Source organism: Lupinus angustifolius, chromosome LG20 (assembly GCF_001865875.1).
Source record: "Lupinus angustifolius cultivar Tanjil chromosome LG20, LupAngTanjil_v1.0, whole genome shotgun sequence".
In the NCBI taxonomy this organism is placed as follows: domain Eukaryota; kingdom Viridiplantae; phylum Streptophyta; class Magnoliopsida; order Fabales; family Fabaceae; genus Lupinus; species Lupinus angustifolius.
Window position 1 is genome coordinate 20,374,727 of NC_032028.1, and position 11,550 is coordinate 20,386,276.

The 11,550-nt window shown below is 30.6% G+C and overlaps 2 protein-coding genes across 3 annotated transcripts; both read left to right on the forward strand.

The window, feature by feature from the left end:
- On the forward strand, positions 1,343–3,328 carry LOC109335165 (pentatricopeptide repeat-containing protein At1g79080, chloroplastic-like). Its single transcript, XM_019571260.1, has 2 exons — positions 1,343–2,888; positions 2,979–3,328. Exon 1 carries the CDS (start codon positions 1,377–1,379, stop codon positions 2,763–2,765), a length of 1,389 nt encoding a protein of 462 aa, XP_019426805.1. The 5' UTR covers positions 1,343–1,376; the 3' UTR covers positions 2,766–2,888; positions 2,979–3,328.
- Positions 8,009–10,132, forward strand: LOC109335008 (allene oxide cyclase, chloroplastic-like). Of its 2 annotated transcripts, XM_019571038.1 has the most exons (4): positions 8,009–8,270; positions 8,358–8,479; positions 9,496–9,945; positions 10,048–10,132. In XM_019571038.1, the coding sequence occupies exons 1-3, from the start codon at positions 8,048–8,050 to the stop codon at positions 9,895–9,897; spliced, it is 747 nt and encodes a 248-aa protein (XP_019426583.1). In that variant the 5' UTR covers positions 8,009–8,047; the 3' UTR covers positions 9,898–9,945; positions 10,048–10,132. The 2 variants fall into 2 exon arrangements, with proteins under 2 accessions (XP_019426583.1, XP_019426582.1); XM_019571037.1 differs by having other exon boundaries at positions 9,496–10,069.

Consider the following 11,550-nt stretch of genomic DNA (forward strand, 5'->3'; position numbering starts at 1 on the left):
ACGTTTTCTTTGAATTATGTGATTTCTAGTTGATAGACATTTTTGTTAATCTCATTCTATATATATATTAATTGTTGAAGTTTAAAGTATGGCTCCTTTAGGTTGTTTAGAGGTTAAATTGTAGTAATATAAACTATTGAACAGGATAACACTTCAGTTCATACAGCTACATTTAAATTTGGCCCAAATTTATGCACTTTAGGTTATGTTTGATAAAATTGACTGAAAGATGATTGAAGACAAAAAAAAAATGGTTGATTGTTGAAAGTTACTTCAAGGTTGAATGATACACATCTGTTATCCTATAGTTTGTGCCACTTCATGTGTCATGAACTTGTATTTGGTCAGGAAAAATATATTTAAGTTAAAACTTAATTATTAAGTATTTTTCTGACCAATCACAAACTTATGACACATAAAACTGTGGGACAACAGATTTGCTCCCAATGGACTTAAGGTTGATAAACTTTTGTATACTAAAATTAGATGATAGACTAATTAATAATGGGAAATAATGTAAAAGATCTTATAAGTGAAGGAATTATAACAAATAACTCACTTTAAGGTGCTTATTAAATTAGGGCTAATGTTATGAATGCTTCCATCAAAATCCCATATAACTAGACAATGTTATAAACTTATTTTGGTCAAATAAATATGTTGACTAACTTATAATCCACTTCAAAATCTTGCCAAATATACTCTTGTCTCTAAAATACATGGTTAGTGTAAGAAGATCATGTTCCTTCATTGTAATTTTTCATTACCAAACAAACTTTTTCATGGTTATGAAGAATCTTCTGAGAATTATAAACTATCCATATTTGATATAAAATTTGAAAACAAACTCAAGAAAGTGACATTCTGAAAAATATAAATAAATAAAAATGTGTATGTTTCATGGGAATGTAAAAATTTAGTGTAAAATAACCTATATACCCTCTATCTCCTAATCTCTTATTTTCACTAAAAACATTTATGGATAAATTCACTAATATTTTATAAACTTTACATCAAAAAAATACATTAAACAAAGATTGTTATGTCTATACACTTTCAGTGTAAATATATATACAAAATCATTATTGTCCACCATTCATTTATATTTTTTTTTTTGAAAAGTCAATGATAATTAAAGGTGAATGATAGATAACACACTGACAAACTCAACGCTATCGGTACATACATTTTTCTCTTAAACAAACACAAAAATAAAAATTCTCAATATCACAAATACTAAAATTGAAGCCCAAATAGGACCCAAAAAGTGTTTTTGGTCCAAAAAGTTGAAACCCAATATAATCTAAAACCCATGAAACAAATAATAAGCATTAACCTCAAAACACAAACACTGTTCTTTTTCTTTCTCCTCTCCTATGGAATTTCGAAACCTTTGTTTCACTCTCAGGTTCTTCTCAACAATTCCTCACTCTTTTTCTTTTTCCACCTTTCTCTTCTCTAACAACACACTTTTATCCACACCCTTTTACACCTTCTCTTCAAAAGCTTTCATTTTTTCATCTGGGTCTTCCAAATTTTGTTCCCCTAAACACCCTTTTCTTCTTTCTTCTAGTGTACACAATATAAGGTATTTTTGTACGTATCCGTATTCACATTACCGTAGTAGACCGTATGCTACTCCTAACCAGGTTTATAACATTATTGCATTGATTAGAGATGATGTGAGTGATTTAGTGCAAAGGTTGAACATGATGGGTGTGTCTTTGTCTATGGCTTCAGTTGTTGAATTGTTTCATGTTTTGTCATGTGAGAGGGTTTCGGCATTGAGGTTCTTTGATTGGTTAAAGGTTTCACATCCTGAAATTTGTTGTAACTCTGAGATAGTTTGTTTGGTTGTTAATAATTGTGGGTTATTGGGGAATTATGAAGCAATGGTTCCCATTTTGAATGAGTTTAATCTTAAGGGTATGCATTTAGGAAGAAAGGCGTTCGATTTCTTGTTAGTTTTATGTCTTGACAAGGATTATAGTTTGGAATGTTTAAGGAAAATGTTGGATGTGTTAATTGTGGTTGGTGGGGTGTGTCAAAGTTCGGGTGTTCAGTTATTGATAGAGATGTTTAGTGTATCGGGTCGATATGATATAGCGCAGTTTGTGATAGGAACGGCTGGGAGGAAGGTTAGCTATTATAATATGTTGATGAGGACAATGTGCAAGAGAGGTGATTATGAAAGAGTAGGGGATTTGATAAAGGAGATGAAGAGAATTTGTTGTGAACCGAATTTGAGTACTTATAATTTGTTGGTCAGTTGTTTATGCAAGAATGGTAAATTCGGCGAAGCGTGCCAAATACTCGAAACAATGGAAAAAGGCCATGGTGTATTGGATGCGAGTACCTTCGATGTTGTTATTAACTTATTATGTAAAGATGGTCAGTTTGATTTAGTTTTGAAGTTACTTGATAAAATGACTTTGAAGGGTGTTGAGCCTCTTATTTCGAGTCATGCTGCAGTGATAAAGTCTTATTTCGGATCAGGAAAATATGACGAAGCTCACCGGTATGTGGTTGATTCTGCTGATAAGCGGAGCTACTCCAGCAATGCAAATTACAGCTTACTTGCTAGCCTTCATTTGCAGGCAGGAAATGTGCTACTTGCACAGAAGATTCTTTACGAGATGATGGATAAGGGTCTTAAACCTAATTTTCCAGTATACATGAAGATAAAGAAATGCCTTCATAAGATTAATGAGAATGACTTGTCTTTGGAATTGTTAAGAAAATACTCGAGATTGATTGGAAAATGAAGATGCTAGATTGTGTCACAAGATGCTGTAATGTCATTCAATGTTTGCTCCATATTAACTTTGCATTCAAAGCAGTTCGGCTAATGATTGTCTCTTCTTTCATTATTTTTTCATGGTACTCAGGTATGTTCTATTTCAAGTCAGTTACTGATTACGAGCAAGTAGGAAAACGATCTCTTTGTGATTATTTTCGTCGTATTTTAATGTTGACAGAAACTCGACTAAAGTCGTTTGGTCATGTGAGAAGAAGACCACTAGAGGCTCAAGTGGATCAAATCAAATAGAAGATAATCTGGTTACGTGGGATAAAGGAACAGTGAAGAAAAATTTAAAAGAAACCATTAAAAAAGATGTTGCTCTATACGTTTTTATTGAAAATATAGCCCATTGGAGTCCATAGATGAAATCTTGATTGTTGTTGTTATCCTCTTGATATTGTAATAGCTTGTTAGTGTGTTTTACATATATTCCAAGTTTTAAACTCCACCAAGAAAGATAGCATAAAAGATGAAGAAAATGAGAAATTGATATTGAACCATTTTTTTGAGTTAGAAGTGCACTTACTTGCCAATAGGAATTAACATCTTATCCATCGCAATTACATGAGTTATTCTTTTATCTCAATTTTCTTTGTTTGTTAATTAGCTTTCTGCTTCGAAACATTATTAGCCATATTCTGTTTATTTTGTTGTGTAATGCTTTACATGATAGTATATTACTTTCTAGTTACAGGCTTACAGCAAGTGTTTTTTTTGTTCTCAACAAATAATTCACCAGACCCTTTAATGGTATAATAGAGGGTGAGCTTGGCGCAATGGTAAGGTTGCTGCTTCGTAACTATGAGTTCACGAGTTCAAATCCTGGAAACAACTTCTCTACTCGTGGAGTAAGACGGCTTACATCTACCCTTCTCTACTGGGCCACCCGTTTTACCCTTTAATGGTATAATTTAGGGGATGGGATGAGGGTTTATAACAAACATTATATAAGCAATTGGTTTAGAAACCTAATATTTAACTTTTGCTCATACTTACCTCTATGATTTCGGTGTCGTCCTCATGCTGCAACTCAAACTTACATTGTGTACCATCTCGGCTTTTCCACCAACCACCTTGCTTTGGTGCTCCTCAGGTATGTCTTATGAGTGAGCTTTCTTTTATTTTATTATTAATTTTGTTTCCTGCATCAAGCATCGTAGATAAACTCGGGGATTTTCATTTAGGCACTGTCAGATCTGCAGTTCTCTCCACCAGCTGTCCATCAGGGATGACTCGATTTTTGCGGGTTTGTGAAAAACCCTGACTTTGAATAGCCTTTTTCATGCCCATATAGATGGATGTGCAATCATCTGTTGAATTGTCACATTTCTTTAGCCGACTCCACCTAGTGGGAGTCAGGCTTGATTGTTGTTGTCACATTTCTTTAGCCGACTCCACCCAGTGGGAGTCAGGCTTGATTGTTGTTGTCACATTTCTTGACAATCCTTCAGCTCTGCTAGTAGGACCTCAGCCTTATGTCTTTTTCTTAATTTTCATTCTCTTGCGAGAGTAAAGTTGCATACATCTACCCTCCTCAGACCCACTAGGTGTAAGACTCGTGCAGTGCGTCATGGGGCAAAGCTTCTTGAACTGTTCTTTTGTATGTACTATGTAGTGGACATAGTGATTGAATTATCAACCATGTTTTTCTTAGCATAAGCTCTCATTGCTGCATCCCTGATATCACTTTGATGCCAACTTCAATGTAGGATAGAGCTGTTTTTTTATTATGGTAACAATTTCTTGCTCCAACTTTTTGCATTTGTTCTATTTTAATTTGAGAGTCTCAAGTTGTAAAACTTCTATTTTTTGGGTAATGAAATTTCTTGATCCATGAGTTGTTTTTGGAGCAAAAGTTTCAGAACTATGAAATATACTTATAACAGTTTTCCTTTCCCACTTTGGTCGATCAAAAATGAACATGCAAAAACTCCCTTAGAAAAAAGTAATGACACACATCAACAACTTCGATAGTATAGTAATTGGGATAAATTAATTGTATGAGAAAAAGATATATACACTGATATTTAATCTTTGTTGACTTTTCAAGAAAAAGTAATCCAAATGAATGGTGGATCAGATGGTGCATACATATAAATATTTACTCTATCAGTGTATAAATTTTATACTCTCGTAAATATGTATCCTTACTTGTGCCATTTTCTCTTATCAGTCTAAAAAATATTTTAAACGCTTGCATAGTAATTAAGGGTGGTCATCAATCTCTTGGTAGTATAGTAATAATTATGTGCGATAATTTGCAATGAAAAAACTTGCATATATAAGGTAGATGTGAAAATACGGTATTATTTCATGTAGAGGATGTGGGAATGAAACAGCTTGGTTAATGGGACAAGTTTGTTATCTCAATAACATTAAGGTGATTTGGCAGTTAATTTTAGTCACTCCTGTTTAAATATTTTAAATATTTATTGAATATTTGGGAATTTGTGAATCTGTTGAGTACATAAGGACTCGTATGTAACAAAACCTGAGGATATCTGCATGAGTCTAGGACAGATTTGGGTCACTATAGTAGGTCAAGGGTATAGTAGGTCAAGGGAATAACAATATGACATATGTAGTCAACTTGTCACTTGTGGGTCATTGGTTTTTTTTAGTATAATAAGGGTATTTTTTTACTTTATAGTTAAATATAGTTAAAAAAATTAATCATTTTTTATGTATGTAAGTCATTCGGTCACTTTATAGATAAAGAATTAATCATTTTCGATATGTGTGAATTCTTTTGTTTAAGGTCCTCATTATATGGCACCACTAGTAGCTTCATTCATCTATCATTTATAAAATTCACTATGTAGGAGTCTCTTGTATATACACCTATATGTCATGCGGTTGTACACTTGTACTTAAAGAATCTTCAAAGATTTTTCTTCATATGTTAAATTATGATTTAAATATCTTAAACAAAATAACGTGTAAGACATGCTTCAGTTGCTCCGGCCAAAGTAAGCATTTTAAAAATGAACTTAATTTGACATTGTTGTACCAACTAGCGTTGATTTAAGTGGTACATGTTTGATTTTTCTTAAGTAATGTCTTGGGTTCAAGTCTTGTAAATGGAAAAAATGTCCGCCGAGAGAATTAGCCTCACGTACTTGTGGTTGTTTTCAGCTCAGACATGATTGCCTCAGATGCAATGATACATGTGTGAAAGGAAAAGAAATTTGACATTGTTGTGGTTGGTGGAGAGTGTGCCACATTAGGCCCAGTGACAGGCATAAAGTTCTATGGTTGACAGTCAAATAAATGGACAGAGATTTGTTGCCCAAAAATATGTCCCAAATTATGTCTCAAGCTAATAATAATGAAGTAAAAATAGAAAAAAAAATGATAACTAATTAATTTCTTATTAATATAACATGTTTTTATTACTTTGAAACATAATTTTGGACATAAGATAGTAAATTCTTATCCCAAATGAATAACGCTACCGCAATTTATACAAATAAGAATATAGAAAGAAAAATATTTAAGATTATGTAATTTTTCTTTTAGAACAAGAACAGTGTCTGGTAAAATATTAACTCATTAATAACCTTGTACACAATTGTACCAACTTTTTTCTCATTTCCTTCATATTTTATATTAAGAAACTAGCATTTACACCAAATTTGGTTTGACGAATTGCCTTTACCTATTCAGGTTCAAAGATGGAATTTTCTTTAGGTCTAGCATATAATTAGGGATATATTCGAATTCAAAACGAATTATGTTTTTAACTTGATCAAACTCAATTTTATTGAAGTTATTGAATTGTTCGATTTGATTTGTTCAATTTGATTTGTTAGTTTAAAATTGTTTGATTTTTCAAGAATTTGTGAATTATTTAGTTCAACCCAATTGATTCAGTTCATCACCTCAAATGATGATTATTTATTCCATGTATAAATTTAAAGCTGTTATACATATATCTATATGATTAAATTAGCTCATGAACCTAATTAGTCTAACTGTTACTGACTCGTGTTCTGTTTGTTTAACAAGTTTTATTTTTAATTCAAGTTCGACTTATTTGATTTAGGGATCAAGTTTATCAAACTAAATAGCAAGTCAATATTTGAGCGAATATCAAATTATTTTGATTCATTATCAGTCTTACTCTTATTGAGAGTATAAATGTACGCATAGTGGATTGAGTCTCTCACGTAGTGAGCTTTGAAGACAATAAATGTACATGATCTTATCCGCAAACAAAAAGATTAATTTTAAGATTAAACTCATAATCTTTTAATCATTATGTAGTCGAGAGTCACATCTTATCTATTTTACCTATTTTACCAATACAATTTTTTCTCTCTCCAAAACAAACATCAATATCAATGGACAATACCTTTTGTACTTAATTTGGTGGATACAGATGAGGATCATATGTTCTCAACCATATTTCATTTCTTGTCTCAAGCCAATCAGATGTTAATATATGAATAAAATAATATTTTTAAAAATAAAAAGTAACTGATTGATTTGGTACCTGAAGTAGGACATGGTTTGAAACAGATAATTCATATCCATAGAAACTGTAGTCCGTCCCCATTGTCGTGTACAAAATTTATTTAACCTCTATCTCCATCATTTGTCTTACAACTATACCTGAAGATACCCTTTTTTGAAATCATTATAAATGATTGTTAGAATGTTACATTTAATAATGTAGATAGAAGTAGTGTATAGAATTCAATAAAAACACTTATTTGACCGTCCATTATTCCTCATGTCATGATTGACCACGTAGTAGACCATTGTTCCTGCATTCTTCACGTTTCACATTTTCATAACATAACATTATAAATTCACACTACCGTCCACCTCCATTAAATGAAAATTTCATATATAACATTAATCAATTATATAATCATAAAAATCTATCAAATAAAATTTATTTTTTAATTGGGTCACTATGTAATAATGTATATTATTTTTATTTAAAAGTCAGTTAAAGTACCAACAGGTGTTGGTTCAAATGGTACATGTTTGATTCCCCTTAAATAAGAATTCGAGTTTGAGTCATCTGGACCACTCTATCACTATGGAATTCTCTCATGTCATTTTTATTGCATTAATAAAGTGCTACATTACCATTATACAATGCAATAATGTCTTGTCTTTTTTCCTATATATAGAACACCTTCAACATCATTATTTTCTCACAAATTAAAGCAACCATACACTTTCTTCTCATACAAACATCAACCTAAATCCTAAACCAAATCCTCAAAAATCATGTCTTCATCAACCTTTGCTTTCACTACAATCTCTTCTTTCTCTATGAACCCTACTAACACAAGTTCATTATTCATTACCTCACCCACCACCACAACATTTTCATCATTCACTTCATCAAACAAATCTCTCAAACTAAACACCACTTCATCACACTCTCATCACCTTGCAGTACCCAAGAAATCCTTCACATGCAGAAGCCAAGCTGAGAAATCTGACTCAGGTAAATATAAGTGATTTTGTGCTGCAAATAAGTGATTTTTTCTTTCTTTTGTGATGACCCTTTTGGTTTCTTTGTCTGATATTGTAGTAAAAGTACAAGAACTTAGTGTGTATGAGATAAATGAAAGAGATCGTGGAAGCCCAGCTTACCTTAGATTAAGCCAGAAAAGTGTTAACTCCATTGGTGATCTTGTCCCTTTTAGCAACAAGGCAAGTTACTTTCATTTCATCACTTACTATGCTTTTGTTCTTATTTTCATATAAACTAGTAGGATACTAGTGCATTTGTACGAGTGATAATGTATTTTGTATGAATTTATTTAAATAATAAAAACATAATTTGTTAATGAAAATATTATTGAGTTATCTCATAAAAAATAATATTTATATATTTGATTGTTGATATAAAGTTGTTGACAATTGATATGATATTAAATATGTTATATTAAATAAAGAAATAATTGTTATGAAGAAATGTTGGGATAGCAATGTAAAATAAATAAACTTTATTAGATTGAAGCAATATTTATTTACTATTTGTCAACATCATTTTAAGAGTTTCATTGTAGAAGTCTTTTTTTAAAGAGTTCCACTTTTTCTTTAACAAATATGCTATCTAGTGCTCATTCAAAATTAAAATAATTTTTTTATTCTTCACTAGGATACTAATTAGTTTGTGATCACTCAGCTTCAATATTTTTGAATTACTTATAAAAAATGTTTTCTTTTTTTATAAATAGGTAGTTAGTCCAAACATATAACCAACTAATAAAAATAATATTTTAGACACCTACACAATAGAGTTTCTTAAACATAATGTTAGAAATTTGATTTGTGTATGTTGTGGAAAAGACTTGATTGACAAACACAAGAATATGTACTTGAATTTATTATTAAAAGCAAAACCACCTCTGTAATTTCTACATGCTATTTCTATGAAAAAAAATAATATATCAGACAAATAGTTTTGAATACTTGTTAAAAAAATTTGGATGTACTAATTTTATCCTGAAAAAATCAAAGTCTAAATTGACACTTCAAGATTGTAAATATGAGTCAAATTACTCTTAGTTTAGGTCATAAAAATGCTAAAAAGATCAATTTGACACACATTTAATATTTTTTAGAACCATTTTGAGTTGAGAAAAAATATATGCACTAACATTATATCAATTTTATATATTATTATTGTATTATCTATCATTCATATTGTGTGGAACATGCAGTTATACACAGGATGCCTTCAAAAGCGCGTGGGGATCACAGCAGGTATATGTATTCTAATCCAAAACAAAGCTGAAAAGAAAGGTGATAGATATGAAGCTATTTATAGTTTCTACTTTGGAGATTATGGTCACATTTCAGTGCAAGGACCATACTTGACCTATGAAGACACATGTCTTTCTGTGACTGGTGGATCTGGCATCTTTCAAGGGGTGTATGGTGAGGTCAAACTGCACCAGATTATTTTCCCCTTTAAGCTATTCTATACATTTTATCTCAAAGGTATTAAGAACTTGCCTCAAGAGCTTCTTTCTAAGCCTGTTGGGCCTAGCCCAAGTGTTGAGCCCAGCCCAGATGCTAAGGCCTGTGAGCCCCATGCTGTTATTTCAGGTTTCACTGATTGAAGATGAGGATTTCATTTTTATTTAAATTATTGAATTAGTATTAGGAATATTACCTTCAATTTGACCAAAATATGGTACTTGGGTTCAAATAATTTATGGGTTTGTGGATCTAGATAGTTAGGTAGTATAAAGTTTGATTTTAAAATTAATGAAAGTGAGGTTTTTTGTTGTTTGTTTAAAGGGGGATATGATTATGTTATTAGTAATCAAGAAAAATGTTCCACTGGACATTATTGTAGCAATTGTTGAGCACATTTTGATCAAATGTTTTGAGGTGTTAAATCTTATGAATTATTATATTGTATAAGAACCAACTGAATGCTATTATATTTTAATAATGATATTTAAATTCATGAAATGACCTTGGCACTCAATTTAAGGAACTTATATAAATAAATAAATATATTTTTTGAAATATAAAACTATCTTATCCAACAACAACTATATCATTGTATAAGATCGATTACATGAATTAAATGACGTCATAATACTCTCATATAAAATGATATGGATGAATGATATAAAATTACCTTATATCATAGAAAATGGCTTTATATCTAGCAATTAGATTAATAAGATTAAGTTATATGAACTATTAAACATATATTTATGTCTATAGATATCTATGTCAACATGTTTGATATTTATAAAGTTACAAAATTAGTTATATGTCTAGATACCAATAAAATAACATGCATGAGATGACAAGTTGATACAATTTTATGTCTACGAAGTATATCAATTATTGAGTTATGCAAGTTCAGAATTATCCAAGTATAATACTAAGCATTCTATTCAATATTCATGCAATAAGATGGTCAAACTTAAAGCAAATATTAAGCATATGCTGTAACAACCCGATTCTTTTATGAAATAAATAAATAAATAAATAAAAATGTTTTTATAGAATTTATTTCTCAACAACTATTTATGACTATAAATTTCTTCCTTCATAGATTTTATTTATTGTGGATACATTTAATAAATATGAGTTTCTAATTAAAAACCATGGCCCAAATGACATAACAATATATTTTTAAGACTTCAACAATTCAAGTTCATTTTCTATAATTATGTGAATAAATAATTTTTTTTCCAAGAATCAATTGTCCTTATTTTAATGACTAAGTATATATATTTACTTATCAATACTTTTGTCATTCTAAAGCAACCTAATAAAAGCACATGTGATAATATCTATCAAAATGTCATGACTAAAAGTCATATATAACATGTTTTACAAACAACTACATAATAACTATGATCTATCTATGGGAATGCAATTTCTAGTTAGTTTTAGTTGCATACATACAAATAACTTATAGTTTTTCCAAGTAAAGTAAAACTTGTGTTCCTAGAGTATCAGAAGTTAATTTCATCCTTACAACAGGGTACCCCAATACACAAAAACATAACACAAAACAGAACACCTAAGGTAACCCATTTTACCAGTCTTCCAAAAATATAAGTATCCAACATATCATTCCAATCACACACCAACCCTATATTCCTATGCTACTAACAGGAACCAGATCCTCTACCATTTCTTGTATAAGCGATTATAACACGGTATAAGCGACATGACACAACATAAACGATTATAGCACAACATCAACAATCATATTATAAAATAAACATATCACATTTCTCAAA

Coding starts and splice junctions, on each gene's coding strand:
- LOC109335165 (XM_019571260.1), top strand. CDS start 1,377: ATGGAATTTCGAAACCTTTGTTTCACTCTCAGGTTCTTCTCAACAATT.
- LOC109335008 (XM_019571038.1), top strand. CDS start 8,048: ATGTCTTCATCAACCTTTGCTTTCACTACAATCTCTTCTTTCTCTATG. Junction 8,271..8,357: donor AGCTGAGAAATCTGACTCAG/GTAAATATAAGT, acceptor CTGATATTGTAG/TAAAAGTACAAGAACTTAGT. Junction 8,480..9,495: donor TTGTCCCTTTTAGCAACAAG/GCAAGTTACTTT, acceptor TGGAACATGCAG/TTATACACAGGATGCCTTCA.